This window comes from Oncorhynchus clarkii, chromosome 1 (assembly GCF_045791955.1).
Source record: "Oncorhynchus clarkii lewisi isolate Uvic-CL-2024 chromosome 1, UVic_Ocla_1.0, whole genome shotgun sequence".
Lineage (NCBI taxonomy): Eukaryota > Metazoa > Chordata > Actinopteri > Salmoniformes > Salmonidae > Oncorhynchus > Oncorhynchus clarkii.
The window spans coordinates 66,374,483-66,391,581 of record NC_092147.1 but is presented as its reverse complement, the minus strand read 5'-3'; the positions used below and the strand labels follow the sequence as shown (position 1 = coordinate 66,391,581).

At 45.8% G+C, this 17,099-nt stretch overlaps 1 protein-coding gene across 1 annotated transcript in view; it reads left to right on the top strand.

Annotated features, from left to right (window-relative positions):
- LOC139410666 (ubiquitin carboxyl-terminal hydrolase 54-like) overlaps positions 1-17,099 on the top strand; it is a 109,339-nt gene that overhangs the window by 81,022 nt on the left and 11,218 nt on the right. The window contains exons 5-16 of the mRNA XM_071156055.1: positions 590-724; positions 3,056-3,169; positions 3,348-3,430; positions 4,781-4,886; positions 7,599-7,745; positions 8,292-8,441; positions 11,954-12,122; positions 12,362-12,541; positions 14,260-14,854; positions 15,001-15,134; positions 15,513-15,674; positions 16,140-16,259. Of these exons, the coding sequence (XP_071012156.1) occupies positions 590-724; positions 3,056-3,169; positions 3,348-3,430; positions 4,781-4,886; positions 7,599-7,745; positions 8,292-8,441; positions 11,954-12,122; positions 12,362-12,541; positions 14,260-14,854; positions 15,001-15,134; positions 15,513-15,674; positions 16,140-16,259 (2,095 nt within the window). The remainder of the gene's footprint in view (positions 1-589; positions 725-3,055; positions 3,170-3,347; positions 3,431-4,780; positions 4,887-7,598; positions 7,746-8,291; positions 8,442-11,953; positions 12,123-12,361; positions 12,542-14,259; positions 14,855-15,000; positions 15,135-15,512; positions 15,675-16,139; positions 16,260-17,099) is intronic.

Sequence of the window (17,099 nt, the reverse complement as noted above, 5' to 3'; positions counted from 1 at the left end):
AAGAAGCCCTCCTTACATCAGCTGATGTCACAAAGTGCTGTACAGAAACCCAGCCTAAAACCCCAAACCGAAAGCAATGCAGGTGTAGAAGCACGGTGGCTCGGAAAAACTCCCTAGAAAGGCCAGAACCTAGGAAGAAACCTAGAGAGGAACCAGGCTATGAGGGGTGGCCAGTCCTCTTCTGGCTGTGCCGGGTGGAGATTATAACAGAACATGGCCAAGATGTTCAAATCTTCATAGATGACCAGCAGGGCCAAATAATAATAATCACAGTGGTTGTAGAGGCTGCAACAGGTCAGCACCTCAGGAGTAAATGTCAGTTGGCCTTTCATAGCCTATCATTCAGAGTCTCTAGAGAGTTGAAAACAGCAGGTCTGGGACAGGTAGCACGTCCGGTGAACAGGTCAGGATTCCATAGCCGCAGGCAGAACAGTTGAAACTGGAGCAGCAGCACGACCACGTGAACTGCGGACAGCAAGGAGTCATCAGGCCAGGTTGTCCTATAATTTCTTTGTGCGATTCCTTTTAACTCCAGAGAGTGTTAATGTTACTGACCCTGCTGTGTTATTGTGTTTCTTGTTGTTTCTAGAGTATCTTTGCCCAATTCCAGTTTAGCAGTGAGAAGGTGTTGCCGTCTGACGCGCTCCGCAGCGCCCTGGCCAAGACCTTCCAGGACGAACAGCGCTTCCAGCTGGGCATCATGGACGACGCTGCAGAGTGCTTCGTAAGAGACAACCCTCCCTCACTCTTCCACTCTTCCTCTCTCACCTCCCTTATTCCTCCATACTTACTTACCTTATCGCTCACTTCTCCACGTACATTACTCTTCATTCTTCCACTCCTGCTTATTTGTTTTATATACATCTACAGTTGAAGTCGGACGTTTACAGTCATTAAAACTCGTTTTTCAACCACTCCACAAATTTCTTGATAAAAACTACTAACATCTACTTTGTGTAATGACACAAGTTATTTTTCCAACAATTGTTTACAGACAGATTACAGATTATTTCCCTTATAATTCACTGTATCACAATTCCAGTGAGTCAGAAGTCTACATACACTAAGTTGACTGTGCCTTTAAACAGCTTGGAAAATTCCAGAAAATTATGTCATGGCTTTAGAAGCTTCTGATAGGCTAATTGACATAATTTGAGTCAATTGGAGGTGTACCTGTGGATGTATTTCAAGGCCTACCTTCAAACTCAGTACCTCTTTGCTTGACATCATGGGAAAATCAAAAGAAATCAGCCAAGACCTCAGAAAAAAAATTGTAGACCTCCACAAGTCTGGTTCATCCTTGGGAGCAATTTCCAAATGCCTGAAGGTACCACGTTCATCTGTACAAACAATAGTACGCAAGTATAAACCCCATGGGACCACGTAGCCGTCATACCGCTCAGGAAGGAGACTCGTTCTGTCTCCTAGAGATGAACGTACTTTGGTGCGAAAAGTGCAAATCAATCCCATAACAACAGCAAAGGACCTTGTGAAGATGCTGGAGGAAACAGGTACAAAGTATCTATATCCACAGTAAAAACGAATCCTATATCGACATAACCTGAAAGGCCGCTCAGCAAGGAAGACGCCACTGCTCCAAAACCGCCATAAAAAAATCCAGACCACGGTTTGCAACTGCACATGGGGACAAGATCGTACTTTTTGGAGAAATGTTCTCTGGTCTGATGAAACAAAAGTAGAACTGTTTGGCCATAATGACGGATGGAGGAAAAAGGGGGAGGCTTGCAAGCCGAAGAACACATCCAACTTATTGTGGGAAGCTTGTGGAAGTCTACCTGAAACGTTTGACCCAAGTTAAACAATTTAAAGGCAATGCTACCAAATACTAATTGAGTGTATGTAAACTTCTGACCCACTGGGAATGTGATGAAAGAAATAAAAGCTGAAAGAAATAATTCTCTCTACTATTATTCTAACATTTCACATTCTTAAAATAAAGTGGTGATCCTAACTGACCTAAGAATTTTTACTAGGATTAAATGTCAGGAATTGTGAAGAACTGTGTTTAAATGTATTTGGCTAAGGTGTATGTAACCTTCCGACTTCAACTCTATGTAAAAACAGAAGAGCTAAGAGATCAGCTAAAAGGGATCTCATAGCTAAATGCTGTATGTTGAAACCAGACATTTGCAGTAGCATAACATTTACAAAACAGTGACAGAGTCACTATTTTCTTTGGGAGAACAAAGGAAAGGTTGGGAAGTGTTTTTCACTTTGGGAAGCTGTAGTGCAGAGTTCTGTACAGGGTCTTTTCCTGATCCCACTGACAGTAAGACCACCTGGTCTCTAAACTTCCACAAAGAAACCAAGGAGCCTGCTCTCCTCCGCTGGCCGCCGTCCCTCCTTCTCCCCTCTCAGAGGTGCATGATTGTAAAGAATCATTTATTTCCTCCTTACCAGCTAATCTTATAAGCAACGACATTGGGCAGCCAGCCAGAGGATTGTTCCTTACCCTGTATCTCTATCTGGGCTTGTTCTCTCCTCTCCACCTCTCTTCCTTCTTTCCTATCTCTCCTCTCTCCCCCTCTTCTGCTTGTTTAGCAGCCCTTGTGTTCTGCTGACAACCGGGAACATACAAAACTGCAACTTGGGTGGGTTTTTGAATGTGTATTATTCGAGGTGCTTGGCTGCGGCTGCAGTCCGGAGGCAGAGAGATGGTGGGTGCGGAGCAGATGCTAACTGTACACTGGACCCTCCCCGTGGAGACCCTCTCTCTGCGGTGCTGCAGAACTCTGCTGTCATCCCACCGCCCAGAGGGCTCCTGCCTGCAGTTAGAGTGATCAATCAACCAGTAAATTATCCCAGTATAACCGACCACAGCCTCTGTGATTCACTGGACTTCAGTGATAGAAGTTTTCTCAAGATTCTTTCAAAAGGATATTTTCTTTGTGTGTTGGTTTTGTCATGACGTAGTCGTGTGATTAAGTAAAAACCTGTATGTGGACAAGCACACACACACTTGCGTACATGCACAATTACACACACACAAAAAAAACGGGCATAACGTGACTGTCTCTACCTGTTGCCCCCACAGGAGAATATCCTAATGCGGATCCATTTCCACATCTCAGACGAGACCAAAGAAGACATCTGCACAGCCAAGCACTGCATCCCACACCAGAAGTTTGCCATGACACTCTTCGAACAGGTGAGCACAAACACAAGCATCAGTACAAATACAAGCCTAAGTAAATTCTTTATATTATCACAGTCAATCAAAACATTTTTAATCTCAGAATTGATCCGCCCATCCATTTCTATTTTAATTAACTGAAGTGAAGCCATCTCTGCTTATCATAGTCGCGTAACTTGATGTGTGTTTGCAGTGTGTGTGTAGCAGCTGTGGGGCCTCCTCTGACCCACTGCCCTTTATTCAGATGGTGCACTACATCTCCACCACCTCCCTCTGGTAAGTAACCCTCTGACTGGGGAAACAGCACTGAGCCCACTGGGACTGACTAACTCTGACTGGTACTAACGAGTGTTCTGACTGGTACTAACTAGTGTTCTGACTGGGACTGACTAGTTCTGACTAATGTTCAGATTTGTTTTCAGGGGTTCTGGCGGGCTCTAACAAGTTCTGATTAGTTCTAACTTGTCTGGGTAGATATGACTCAAACCATGCAGTTAATTAACTAACACCATACATAGGGGCACATTAGGTGCATACTTTTATACAAAAGTGAACATTTAAGGGCACTGCTCTCCAATTTAAATATGCTCCTTTTACTTCATAAATAGACAATAGAATGAAAAGCCTTTTTCAGTCTCTTTTACGCTGAGCAGAGCAGAAAATGTACGCTATTTTGGCCCTCTGCTAAATAGAATTACACGCCAGGTTGGATATCAGGTCACCTAGGAATGGGTAATAGCTCCCTTATTCTTGGGGTTTTGGAGCTGTCAGCAACACCTCTCTGGGCTGTGGGAGGAGGATCATCCCGCTGTTAGGCTACAGACTAGCTGTAGTGAGCCAGGGGCTGCCCGCCCGCCTACGTCTCCAGCTGTGTGCTGTAGCCAGTCAACCCAGAGGGCTTGTTATGCTATGAGCAAACTTCTTATGCAAAAATTATGAAATGTCTCCATTCATATTTCATGAGATCAGTCTGGTATTTGTTCTGTATGGGCTCTATCTGATTCTTGAACACTGTTCTGGCCCAGATATAAGCCCAAAATCCCCCAACACAAGCCTCTCTCTCTCTCTCTCTCTCTCTCTCTCTCTCTCTCTCTCTCTCTCTTAGAGAAACACACACATACACAAACACACTCTCCACGAACCCCACATAGGAGTGTGTTATATCCTGACAACGGTTTGTTTGCCAATAACAAAGGTCTGTCTCCTGAGACCTAGTCATCTCTCCTGCACCAGAGCACACAGCACAGCTACAGTATAACCCTGGAGCGTCTTTGAGGTGTGCACCTCTATAGGTGGAGAGATCTCCCCAGAGACCTGGAGAGAATGGGAAGGGGACAAAGAGTCACCTTGTAGATGAGTGCCCTGCAGTGAAGGGCAGTGCTGTCTCACATGAACAGTAGCACCCGTGTTAAGGCTGTGGCTGTATTGTCTGTCTTGTAGTACGATGTCTTTATTGAAAAGTGTTTGTTTTTTATCGAAAAGTGACTTACATTTAACACACTCGGTATATGTGGCCCGTGACTCACACCCACAACCCCGGTGTTGCAAGGACTAGATGTCTCTGAGTGAGTCTCGTCTCATACTGTCAATGTCTGAGTGTCAGTGTTCTGTGTGTTTCTGCTACAGTAACCAGGCGGTGAGGATGTTGGAGTGCAGAGACAAGCCCACACCAGACATGTTTGGAGAGTTGCTCCGCAACGCTAGCACTGTGGGAGACCTACGCAACTGTCCGGTGAGTTTCGCAAAGGCGATATCGTGACCTATGAGGTTCATCCTAGGCGTGATTATACTAGCACACTATACTTTACAATACCATAGACCAGGGTTTCCCAGCCACCGGGCTCCGGACTGGTACCAGGCCACTGGCCCTGGGTATAACAATAGCCCATTCTGCGAGCCAATCACACTTTTCTTACTCCCTGAATCATAGAAAAAAGACAAACCCACAACATGTGCTGATTGGATGAACTGGACAGGCATTCTGTCAGTAGCCACCTAAACGTGTCAGTGAGAGAGTGTCGTTGTAGTTACAGTCGCAAGTTCACATGGACATGCATATCATGCAATTTGCAAAAACATGAATGTGACAGCGTTCTACACTGAACAAATATATAAACACAAAACATGTGAATTTTTTGTCCCATGTTTCATGAGCTGAAATAAAAGCTTATTTCTCACATCCCTGTTAGTGAGCATTTATCCTTTGCCAAGATAATCCATCCACCTGACTGGTGTGGCATATCAAGAAGCTGATTACATAGGTGCACCTTGTGCTGGGAACTATAAAAGGCCACTTTAAAATGTGCAGTTTTAACACACAACACAATGCCACAGATGCCTCAAGTTTTGAGGGAGCGCGCAATTGGCATGCTGACTGCAGGAATGTCCACCAGAGCTGTTGCCAGAGAATGTAATAGTAATTTCTCTATCTTAAGCCGCCTCCAACATAATTTTTGAGAATTTGGCAGTATGTCCAACCAGCCTCACAACTGCAGACCACATGTATGGCCTCATGTGGGCGAGAGGTTTTCTGATGTCAATGTTGTGAACAGAGTGCCCTATGTTGGTGGTGGGGTTATGGTATGGGCAGGCACAAGCCATGGACAATGAACACAATTGCATTTTATTGAGATACGTGAGGAGACCCTGTGGTCCATTGTGGCCATTCATCTGCCACATCACCTCATGTTTCAGCATGATAATAGACGGCCCAATGTTGGAAAGATCTGTACACATTTCCTGGAAGCTGAAAATGTCCCAGTTCTTCCAGGGCCTGCATACTCACCAGATATGTCACCCATTGAGCATGTTTGGGATGCTCTGGATTGACGTGTCCGACAGCGTATGCCAGTTCCCGCCAATATCCAGCAACTTCACACAGCCATTGAAGAGGAGTGGGACAACATTCCACAGGCCACAATCAACAACCTGATGAACTCTATGCGAAGAAGATGTGTCGTGCTGCATGAGGCAAATAACCAGATACTGTCTGGTTTTCTGATCCACACTCCTACCTTTTTTTTAGGTATCTGTGACCAACAGATGCATATCTATATTCCAAGTCATGTGAAATCCATAGATTAGGGCCTCATGAATTCATTTCAATTGACTCATTTCCTTATATGAACTGTAACTCAGTCAAATCTTTGAAATTGCTGCATGTTGCCTTTATATTTTTGTTCAGTCTATATTGCATTTATATTCACCACATATTATTGCTCATGGTGGTGAAAATGGTCTAATTATTAATTTCTTGTAGCCACCTTTTGGGGGGGATTATTCAGTCAATGAAAATAACTGTACTCTCACACATATGCATGCTCAGACACACAATCTAACTGAGGCTTGTATTGAGTGTGGGCCGACTGGTTCAGCGGAACTCCATGGCTTCTAGAGTGGCAGTAAAACAACATTCGGAGGTCAGCCAAGCACACAGTCCTCAGTGCTCCGACTGTAATATCTCTGGGTTAGACAGTGAACTGAAAGGACCAGGGGGGGCTCAACATGAGCAGCTCAAAGTATTAGCTTTGAACATTTCAACCACATAAAGTCAAACATTATTCCTATTATTCTGGTACTTCCTCCCAGCTTTGTCTTATCTAACATTAAAGCCTCTAAAGTCCCGTAAGGTGAACACTAGAGTCTACATATATCTAACGAGCTCCCACAATGTTGTACAATTAAAGACATTTTTCAGAACTGTATTGGCTGACTCTAAAGCTTCTACCGCTGGTGTGTGTGTGAGAAACCCCAGTGCTCTCGTGTGCTGTGAGAAAGTCTCCTCTGTTTATGGCAAATTTGGCGTGTGCACAGTCGCTGCCTTCAGGGGGCCTTCCGCCTGCCTGCTTCCAGCCTCACTTCTGGGAAACGAGGTCAAGATGGCAGGTGCGTGCGGTGACATGCGTCCCTCTCCCACGCAAGCAAACGCATACAAACGCACACACACACACACACACACACCGCTCTGGCCAGAATCAGCTCTATGAAAGGAATCCTGTGGTAAACCCTCTCTTAAGGAACTCCACATGCTGCTGGACCCAGTGTAAAGGACGGTTGGCTCTCTGTGACAGGCATAGAAGTGACACTTGAATTGGGGGATGTCATTGTCAGGACTTGGCCTAGAGCCAGCTGACCTTTTCAGACACAGTTCACTGTGAGTGCTGCCTTGAAATGAACCATTGTCAACGCTGAACTAGCTAAATGGATAACGATCTCTGTCCACTCAGTACGCAATGAGTCATGGTAGACTTTGCTTTAGGATTTCTTTGTTTGTTAAGAGGATTTTGTGTTTATGTTTGTGATTTATTACGCTCAATTTACCGTCTGCCTCTCCCACTCCATCTCTTGCCCTCTACCTTTCTTCTCCCACCTCCTCTTCACGCGGACTCTTCTTCCCTCTCTCTCCTCCTTCCCTCCTCTCTTTCTCCCTCCCTCCCTGCCTCAGAGTAACTGTGGGGAGAAGCTGCGTATTCGTCGGGTGCTGATGAACTCTCCAGAGATCATCACCATAGGTCTGGTGTGGGACTCTGACCACTCAGATCTGGCAGAGGACGTCATCCACAGCTTGGGCACCTGCCTGCGCCTGGGGGATGTAAGGCACACACACACACACACACACACACACACACACACACACACACACACACACACACACACACACACACACAGTTTATTTTACAAGACGCTACAGGGTTAGGCTGTTCTGGGTTTGCATGTGCTGTAATGTGTCTAGCCTCTAACACCAGAGTGGGTAAAGGAAGTCCGATGTCTCTATACTCTGACTCAGTGGTAAACACACAAGTCAGGCACCCTCTCCCATCTCTATTGAATCTTTCATGGTGTTTACCGGCTGTAAAAGCGAGCTAACCTCTGGAGAGTTGTTGTGATCTGATACCAACATTCCTGATGTCTGTTTGGATACCCTGGGCCTCAGTTGATGTAAATGTATGACAGGCAAAATGTATTATGCATTATATTTACTGTAAGGGCCTAATTTGTTACTGACCTTGTGACTTGACCAGGAAAAATGACATTAACCCACATATGTTTTTGATGTACAGTATTGCAGTACAGTGTGTTTTGAATTTCCTTATGGGGCTGAATACGAGTGTATCAACCTGTCCTCTGTGCCTCACAGCTCTTCTACAGAGTGACTGATGACAAAGCCAAGCAGGCAGAGCTCTACCTGGTGGGCATGGTGTGTTACTACGGCAAGCACTACTCCACCTTCTTCTTCCAGACCAAGATACGCAAGTGGATGTACTTTGACGACGCACATGTCAAAGAGGTAAAAAATAAAATAAAATACCAAATCGACCCAGGTGAATGGCTCCAGATGTTGGCCTTATCCACAGATCTAGGATTACTTTAACCCTAGCCATAACCATTATGATGACAAAATATCTGACCCTGTGTCAGTGGTCAGGGGCAACTTTTAGGCATTGGCATGAGTAATCGAGTACTCGAACGGACGTCAAAGCTCAATCTTTAACCAGAGATCAAATCATTTTCAAATACTGTAAAAACTATTTGGTGGAATGTGCTTTGTGGCTGCCTGAACGGGAAGTAAAATTGCCCGTTCACGCCTGCTGAGTGAGCACACAAGCTCCTGTTAGGCCAACAGAAAGAAATACCTATAAAAACGTATCTAACTGATAGGATACACAAACTACATTCCTTGCCAAATAATGACAGTTTTATCTTCAATTCAAATTGGACTGGTTGATTGAAGTAGGAAAATATGTGTTCCGACAACGAGCTTCAGTTTTTAAATAATTTGTGTCCTGTCTATTTTCCGCTTAGGCTACTTTGCGAACTGCCATTTAGAGTTGGTTAGCCCCACTAAACATAGACAGGTTCCACACTGAAATTTGCAAAAACATTAGTTTGATAAAGACAAAGGGCATATTTTTGGGCTCCCAAGTGGCGCAGCGGTCTAAGGCACTGCATCTCAGTGCTAGAGGCATCACTAGAGACCCTGGTTTGACTCCAGGCGGTATCACAGCCGGCCGTGATTGGGAGTCCCATAGTGCGGCGCACAATTGGCCCAGCGTCGTCCGGGTTAGTGTTTGGCCGGGGTAGGCCGTCATTATTCTTAACTGGCTTGCCTAGTTAAATAAAGGTTAAATAAAATAAATAAATGTTCCTCAGAATCATTAAGCACAGGTCTAAGTCACCAAATAGATGTCATGGCTGTAATTCATCACCATACCGTGTTCAATGTGGATTTCTTGATCTATTTAGACAATTCCAAAGAACAGGCAGAATAAACTAAATCAAACGTATGCATATCGAAAAGAAGACGGTTTAGGTTTGTAACCTTCTTTCCACTCCCCAAATTGAGCCCTGTTTCAAATGATCCCTTTTTGAAAATGACTGTTCCAGATTCAAGGTGTGCATCACTTCACACTGGCAACTTTTCTCATTCCAGTTCAGCCCTTGTCTTCTAAAAATGTATTTTGAGTACTCAAACAGTCAAAAAATGTCAAAAGCCCATCTTTACTCTGTGTGAATGTATTTAAAAAAAGATGTTTACTGTGTAGTTGTAGTTCTGTGTTGTATTTAAAAAATATGTTTACTGTGTAGTTGTAGTTCTGTGTTGTATTCTCCTGGTATGTTTGTATTTAAACATCTTACAAGCTATGTTTGGCTGTGCTGTGCTCCTCATTTGAGTGATGTTACTGTGACATAAACATGAGCTATACAAGTGTTCTTTCCAGGAATCCTCTCAGATATGAGTCCTCCATCTTATATGTTAATGTCACTGTCTCTCTCTTTCACGTTGCTGTGTCAAGATGGAGAGGATATTCATGTTTTAACAGCGAAATACCTGTTTTCTTTCATTGCAAAACAGTCGCCTGGTCCATCGGCCCTATTCTAAGCCCTCTCTCTCTCTCTCTCTCTCTCTCGTTCTCTCTGTGTTTGTTGCTCATTTCACCACCCACAGCGCCATTAGTTTACATTGAATCACTAAGAAGCTGGGGGTGTTTTTACTCCATTTGTATATATGTGACATAGCCTGTGTTGTCATGACAGCCAAAGGAGGGATGGTTGTCATAGAGGTAGTTTAGTTTAAGGGAAATTCCACGGTAACGGAGTTACGCTGAGACTGCTTTGAACAATTTACACATTTAAAAAAACAAACATTTACCAGTAAAACTGTGCGGATGCAAAGTTTGGTAACAGAATTGCTGTAAAATCTCCCTCAGTTTTATTCTGTTACCATACTTTGTATCTGCACAGTTCTTCCTGTAAATGGGTTTTTGTCAAATGTTCAGTGGAAATTGTTGAAAGTAGTCCTTATTTATAGTTCTCCACGGTTTGTTAAACTTTGAAATCAATGCCTTTTGTTTAGTATAGATTTTAAAGTGAAAAATCTCAGCGTAATTCCATTACCATGGAATTGCCCTTAGTCAACTTTATTATCCTACGGTGAATATTCACACCATACGAAAATTACAATATAAACAACAATCAACATGTATGTACAGTTATTCATGCAAAGAAACATGTAACCTGCCACAGTCTTTATCATGGACAAAGAGAGGTCTGCAGAGTTTCTGAGGACCCCAAAGCCTGTCACATGAGGTCAACTGGATGAACTCTGATTGGCGGTTCACACTTCAGCAGTGTTGTGAGCAGTCATGGGTGTGATTTCTGATTGGCTTCTCCTGCAGTTCCAGGTCAGGTCCCATCTCCCAGTGTGACTTGGTGTGTGAGCAACGAGCAGAGGCGTTAGTTAGTTAGTTCCACACGCCTGGCCAGCTGTGGTGTATCTCTCTCAGCCCCCCCCCCAATGGTCAGGGTCTCTCATCTCCTTTCTGACATCCCTTCTTCCCTTTTCCCCCTCCTTTATCTTCTCCACTCTTTCCCCCTCCTCTATCTTCTCCACTCTTTCCCCCTCCTCTATCTTCTCCACTCTTTCCCCCTCCTCTATCTTCTCCACTCTTTCCCCCTCCTCTATCTTCTCCACTCTTTCCCCCTCCTCTATCTTCTCCACTCTTTCCCCCTCCTCTATCTTCTCCACTCTTTCCCCCTCCTTTCTCTCCCCTCTCACTTCTCTTCTCTCTTATCTTATCGTTGCTTTAGTCTCATACTGGCTGTGCTGTTTGTTCACTCCTGGACAGTTGGACACAAAGTAGCGCTCTCTCATTCTCTCTCTCTCTCTCTCTCTCTCTCTCTCTTTCTTTCTTTCTGTCTCTCTCTCTCTCTCTTTATGTCTCTCTCTCTCTCTCTCTCTCTGTCTCTCTCCCTCTCCCTGTCTCTCTCTCCCTGTCTGCCTCTGTGTGTCTTTAAAGCCGGCATGTGAGCCAGTGAGGGTTTGAACAAAAGTGGCCTGAAACAGTGGATATCCCTCCATTGTTTATCTGGCCAGCTGGACAGGAGGGTGTGGCCAATAGAGAGCCAGAGCACAGCGGCCACCACTGTAGACACACACACACACACACATTTAGACTTTCAAACACACTCTTGCGTTGGGAAAACCAGGTTGAGGTAAGACAGGGTTGGAAAATGGAGGGAAAGACGTTGCTTGATAACAACTTCGTGACTCTTGGTTCTTGCCCCTCTGGCGCTTACAGTCAGTTCATGTTATCCAGTAAATATTGTACTGTAAATGTTTTATTTGACTAACATTCTTATGTGAGCTCACTTGCATTACTCTGTGTGTAATTTTCTGGATGTTTCTCTGTCCCAACAGTTTGAGATTCACATCAGGGATGGGCTGAATACTCATATCTAAACACCTTTATTTTGAGTTCCCTGGAAAGTTGTGACAGCGCTTTCCTCTCTTCCTGGTAGATCGGGCCCAAGTGGAAGGACGTGGTGTCGCGTTGCATCAAGGGCCACTATCAACCCCTGCTACTGCTCTACGCTGACCCCCGGGGGACGCCCGTGTCAGTGCAGGACTTGCCCTCCCGCCTGGACCTGCACCACTTCAACAAGGCTTACTACGACAGCGAGGACTCGGGTACGAGACGCCTCGCGTCACACGAGATCACCGCTACACACACAGGATGGCTGTTACATACTACGCATGGGTTCAACTAGTATCCGTTTTCTTTCAAATGGAACTAATGGAATAGTCCCTAAAGTGCAAACCACGCCCATCTGGTACTGCGGCTTGTGTCATCCCATTATCTCTGCAGGTTGTCTGTGTCTGTTCCGTTGTCATGCTGACGTGTTTTGCTCATCATGTGTCATCATCAGGCCGGGAGCCGTCCATCTCAAGTGACACTCGCACCGACTCGTCAACAGACAGCTACTCCTACAAGTACTCCCACTCCCACCATGAGTCCATGGCCAGCCACTTCTCCTCCGACTCCCAGGGAACCGTCATCTGTAACCCGGACAATGATGCAGCCTCACACAGCAGCCTGGAGACCACAGGTAGGAGGAGGAGGAATTCAGTTCAATTGTTTGAGGTGAAGAAAACATTACTTTGAGAAGCTCCATAGCTCATTAGTGGTGATGAGTTACAGCTATCAGAAATACTATCAGATCCCCAAATGGGCACATTTATAAGCCTACATTTGCGCGCAGCCCAGGTAGCCTAGGTCTACTTCTATGTGTAATCACGTGCACGTCCTTACTCAACATTGACAGTAGCAACAATGACTAAATTGACAAAACTGGAATGAAATACACCAAAACCTGTTTGTCACAAATGTAGCATAGGTTGTGTATATAAAGACTGTAATAATAATATATTGAATACATTAACAGAAATTACCATAACCAAACAAACATTGAATTAACGGTAAATGTAATACTGGTGATAAATGTAATGGGGAATTGATAGACATTAAGAATCAAGGCAAACATTTCACACAATGAAGTTATGAAACAATGAATGTTGTCAAATTGGCGGGAGAGAGCACATTCTGGAGAGAGACGTGCTTTGTGCATTTAAGCCACACTCCCCTTCTTCTTGGACTGTTCCATCCCCGCGTCCTCCGCAATGGATTCGTCTCTGCCTCCGCAATGGATGAGTTCACTGAGATAGGCGCGAATCAGACAGGTTTCTCGTGTGCCATAAAAAATTCATATATTTGCTGAATGCTCGACTAAACAAAATCTCGGTCGACCATCAGCCTATTGACCAGTCGACTAATTGGGGTCAGCCCTATTATATACATACACACAAACATATATATGGAATAGATGCACACACATGCATACACACTCATACGGACACACACATGCACACACACACATGCACACACACACACACACACACACACACACATACAGTATACTCCCACGCATATACACAGACTAGGCTATATATTTATTCATGCTTTTACCTTGCACACATGCAACTACTTAGGATTATGTATGTAATACTCACCCCAACATACTGAGACAATTTTGTATGTACTGTATAGAGGATTAAAGCCACAGCCATTACCCAATCATGTTAATCATTGATCATGTGTCATCATGTCTCGCATGTCCTAACCACATAAACGGTCATTCAAAATGTCCCCCCCCGCTTCTCATTGTTGCTAAGGCCAAGTGGCGGACAGTGGACCAGTGCAGTGCCACTCTCTGAGGAAAGGTGGGACAGTGGACAGAAAGGGCGGGGCCAGTGACAGGAGGCGGAGCTCTAGTCGTCCTCGCCGACTTGAGGAGAGGAGCCGGGGCTTTAAGACTGACGAGGCCACGTCGGCAGGTTACCACAGCGAGGGTATGCAGGAACCAATCACACGGCAGAACCAGGAGACTAGGGACCAACCACACAGCAGAGCCAGGGGACAAGTGACCTATGAAATAAGGGCATGATGGCTCAGGAGACTATATACTCTATCTAGCAACTTAGACTTCATCAGAATCAGTGCCTCAGTAGTTCAAAGTATTGTGGTTTTCCAAATTTAACCAGAAGATCAGAATCAGGTACAGCAGTAGGGTATCGTGTAGTTTACCGTAATATGTGTGTCCTTACCATTTTATTTTGTTCTGTCGTTGCACTTTCAGCCCATTATTTTCTTATTTTTCCCACCTCTCCCCCATCAACACATGACATCATACCACTAACGTCTTTGTCTCCCGCTCTCGCTCTGTCTCCCTTCCTTCAATCTCACTCCTGTTCTCTCCCTGGTTTCCAGGTGAGACTCTGAAAGAGCAGCAGGCGCCACGCACCGCAACCAAGTCCTCCTCCTCCAGCCGACTGAGGGACTTCAAGGAGACCATGAGCAACATTATCCACAGCCGGCCCCTCTCCGCCTCCTCCTCGGGCTCCGGGGCCCTTGGGGGTCTAGGGGTTGAGCCGGGGGCCGCCACCAAGTCCAGAGACTGGGAGGCCGACAGCACCAGCAGTGAGTCCAAGTCCAGCTCCTCCGGGGGACGCTACAGACCGGCCTGGAGGCCCCGAAGAGAGGTCCTCAATATAGACAGCATCTTCAGCAGGGAGAAACGCAGACAGGCCGGGTATAGTCCCCTAGGGGCCACCTTGCCTGAAGACAGTGGGGCCCCGGCCGAGGGCTCCACAGGGTCAGTCACTGGAAAAGGACAGGGGCCCTTTGGTAATATGGCCTCCTCTTGGACCCTGCCGACCCCCAGGGGCCATAAGATAGAGCAGCAGCCCCCCAGGCTCATACAGAGGATGGAGAGCGGCTATGAGAGCAGCGAGAGGAACAGTAACAGTCCTGTCAGCCTGGACATGCCTCTCAGCGAGGGACCCAATGCTGCTAATGCACACAGGTACAGTCAACTGTATTCATACCCTTTATGACCACTATGAAAGATCCCAGATGACCGTAACTCACGTATCCGAAAAAGGTAGAGTCACACGTGGACATGGTGAACTGCGTATGACCTCTCCGTCTGTCTCCCTGCGTGTCTCTCAGGGACACCGGTCTGAAGAAGCCCTCCAGTCCCGGCTCAGGTCCATCATGGCGCACCGTGCCCAAGTCTAAGAGCAGCAACGCTCTACTGCAGGATGTCAAGGCTTCATGCAGGGGCAACAGCCACGTAAGCCTGGGTAGGTCTGAGTCCGTGTGTGTGATTGTGTTTCCCACAATGTGTGTGGGAAAGTGTATTTTTACGTGGGATTTGGGTCTGTTTTAGGGGGTGTGTATATACATCACACCATGTCTAATGTGAATGTCTGCATGTTTCACCATATCATGTTTACACACTATTGTCTCACCCGTGTGCTGCACATAATGGAATGGTTTCATAGCATGTGACCCCTGAGCAGCTGGTTTCTGTTCATTCATATCTGTGTCTCTGTGTGCTCAAAGTGTGATGAAGTGTACACACTGTCACTCCCCCCACCTTTTCTTCCTTGATATAGAACAGGGAACATTATAGAAATCTGCGATATCAACGTGTTTGTGTGCGTGCATGTGTGACACAGCGGAAGAGGGCCGCAGCGAGCTGGACGAGCTGCAGGAGGAGGTGGCCAGGCGAGCGAGGGAGCAGGAGTTACAGAGGAGGAAGGAGAAGGAGAAGGAGGCCGCCTTGGGGTTCAACCCCAGACCCAGCAAGTTCATGGACCTAGACGAGCTTCAGAACCAGGGTAAGGCCCCAGACACAGCCCCAGACCCAACCTAGAGAACAATGACTTGTATTAGTTGTCCTGTGGGAGGCAGCCCTGCCCCACCGTGTGTGTGTGTGTGTGTGTGTGCGTGTGTGTGTGTGTGTGTTTATATAGCAGTTGTCTAAGTGCTCTCTGTCTAAAGCACCCTGCGTGGGCTGTCTAATGGGACTTCTATTTTCCAACAGAAAATAGCATATTTCCACCACACACACAATAGGACGTTTCCTCATTCAGAGGGTTAGAAACATGTTTGATTGTTTGCTGCGAGTGTAGTGGAGAGAAAATGGATGAGCTAGTGAGGTTTGTAGCACTATTCAGTGATTTAGGTAAGTGGCGCTAAACAGCTACGATTCTGAAGTGAAACATAAGTCTTGAGTTAACTCAACCCCACAGTGTGCCTTTTTTGTTTTAAAGAGCTTTGCTTTTGGTGTGCGTGTTCCTTAGGCAAAGGGGACAGCTTTGAGCGGTGTGTTCCGGACGCTGAGGTGCTGCTAGACCAGTCTCTGCGTCTGGAGCAGGCTGGCGATGTGTCTGCCGCTCTGTCTGTGGTTAACGAAGCTATGTGTAAGTAGCCTGAAACTGCCTCCCTGTGCCTGCTGCCGGCCCAGTCGCCCCGCTATAACACTGTACCACCACCGACCTGTCTGTGTCCCTGTGTCTGTCTGTGTGTGCCTCTGTTGGTTTCACTTGTAGTCCTCACCACTGTTGTGCATAAGACAGCCATGCTAACTGCTAGCATGATGCTGGTCATGGTACCTACTTGATTGAGGGAAAATGTACTTGCTACGACTGTGATGTGGTTGTCTCACCCAGTTACCTTAAGATGCCCTAATTGTAAGTCACTGTGTATAAGAGCGTCTACTAAGTGACTAAAATGTTTTTTGTTTTTTAAAAAATCATATTTATACATTTTTAATAATGTGAATGCTACAAGAAGGGTAATTTTGACCTTGGTGTTGGACAACTATCTACTTCCAGGCCACAGAGTCACTTGGTTTGAACCAGTCAAATGAGTAGGCCATACCTGAAAGGCTAACTTGTGCCACTGTATTGGAAGAATAATTGCCACAACGCTTGTGCAGTGTGGTGTTCTATCGTCTCCTAGCGATAGTTTATTACAAAACCCTAACTTTCTAGTGCCCTCAACTGTAGCTCTTGTTCTATCCAAATATTATGACATTTGTGCTTTCTGTCTAGTCACACTTACAATAAGAGGCCTAAACCTAAAACAAAAGCCCATAAACATGAGGAGCAGCCTTGAATGAGGAACGACAAGGGGAAGGGACAATTTGGTCTGTCTAAACACACGTTTGAGAAGGCTGAAAAGGTTGGCAGCCCTCTGTCTACCAACCGTCTCTGTCTGATGATAATGAAACGAGGCGAGTCGTCGGCGTGTTTACCCAT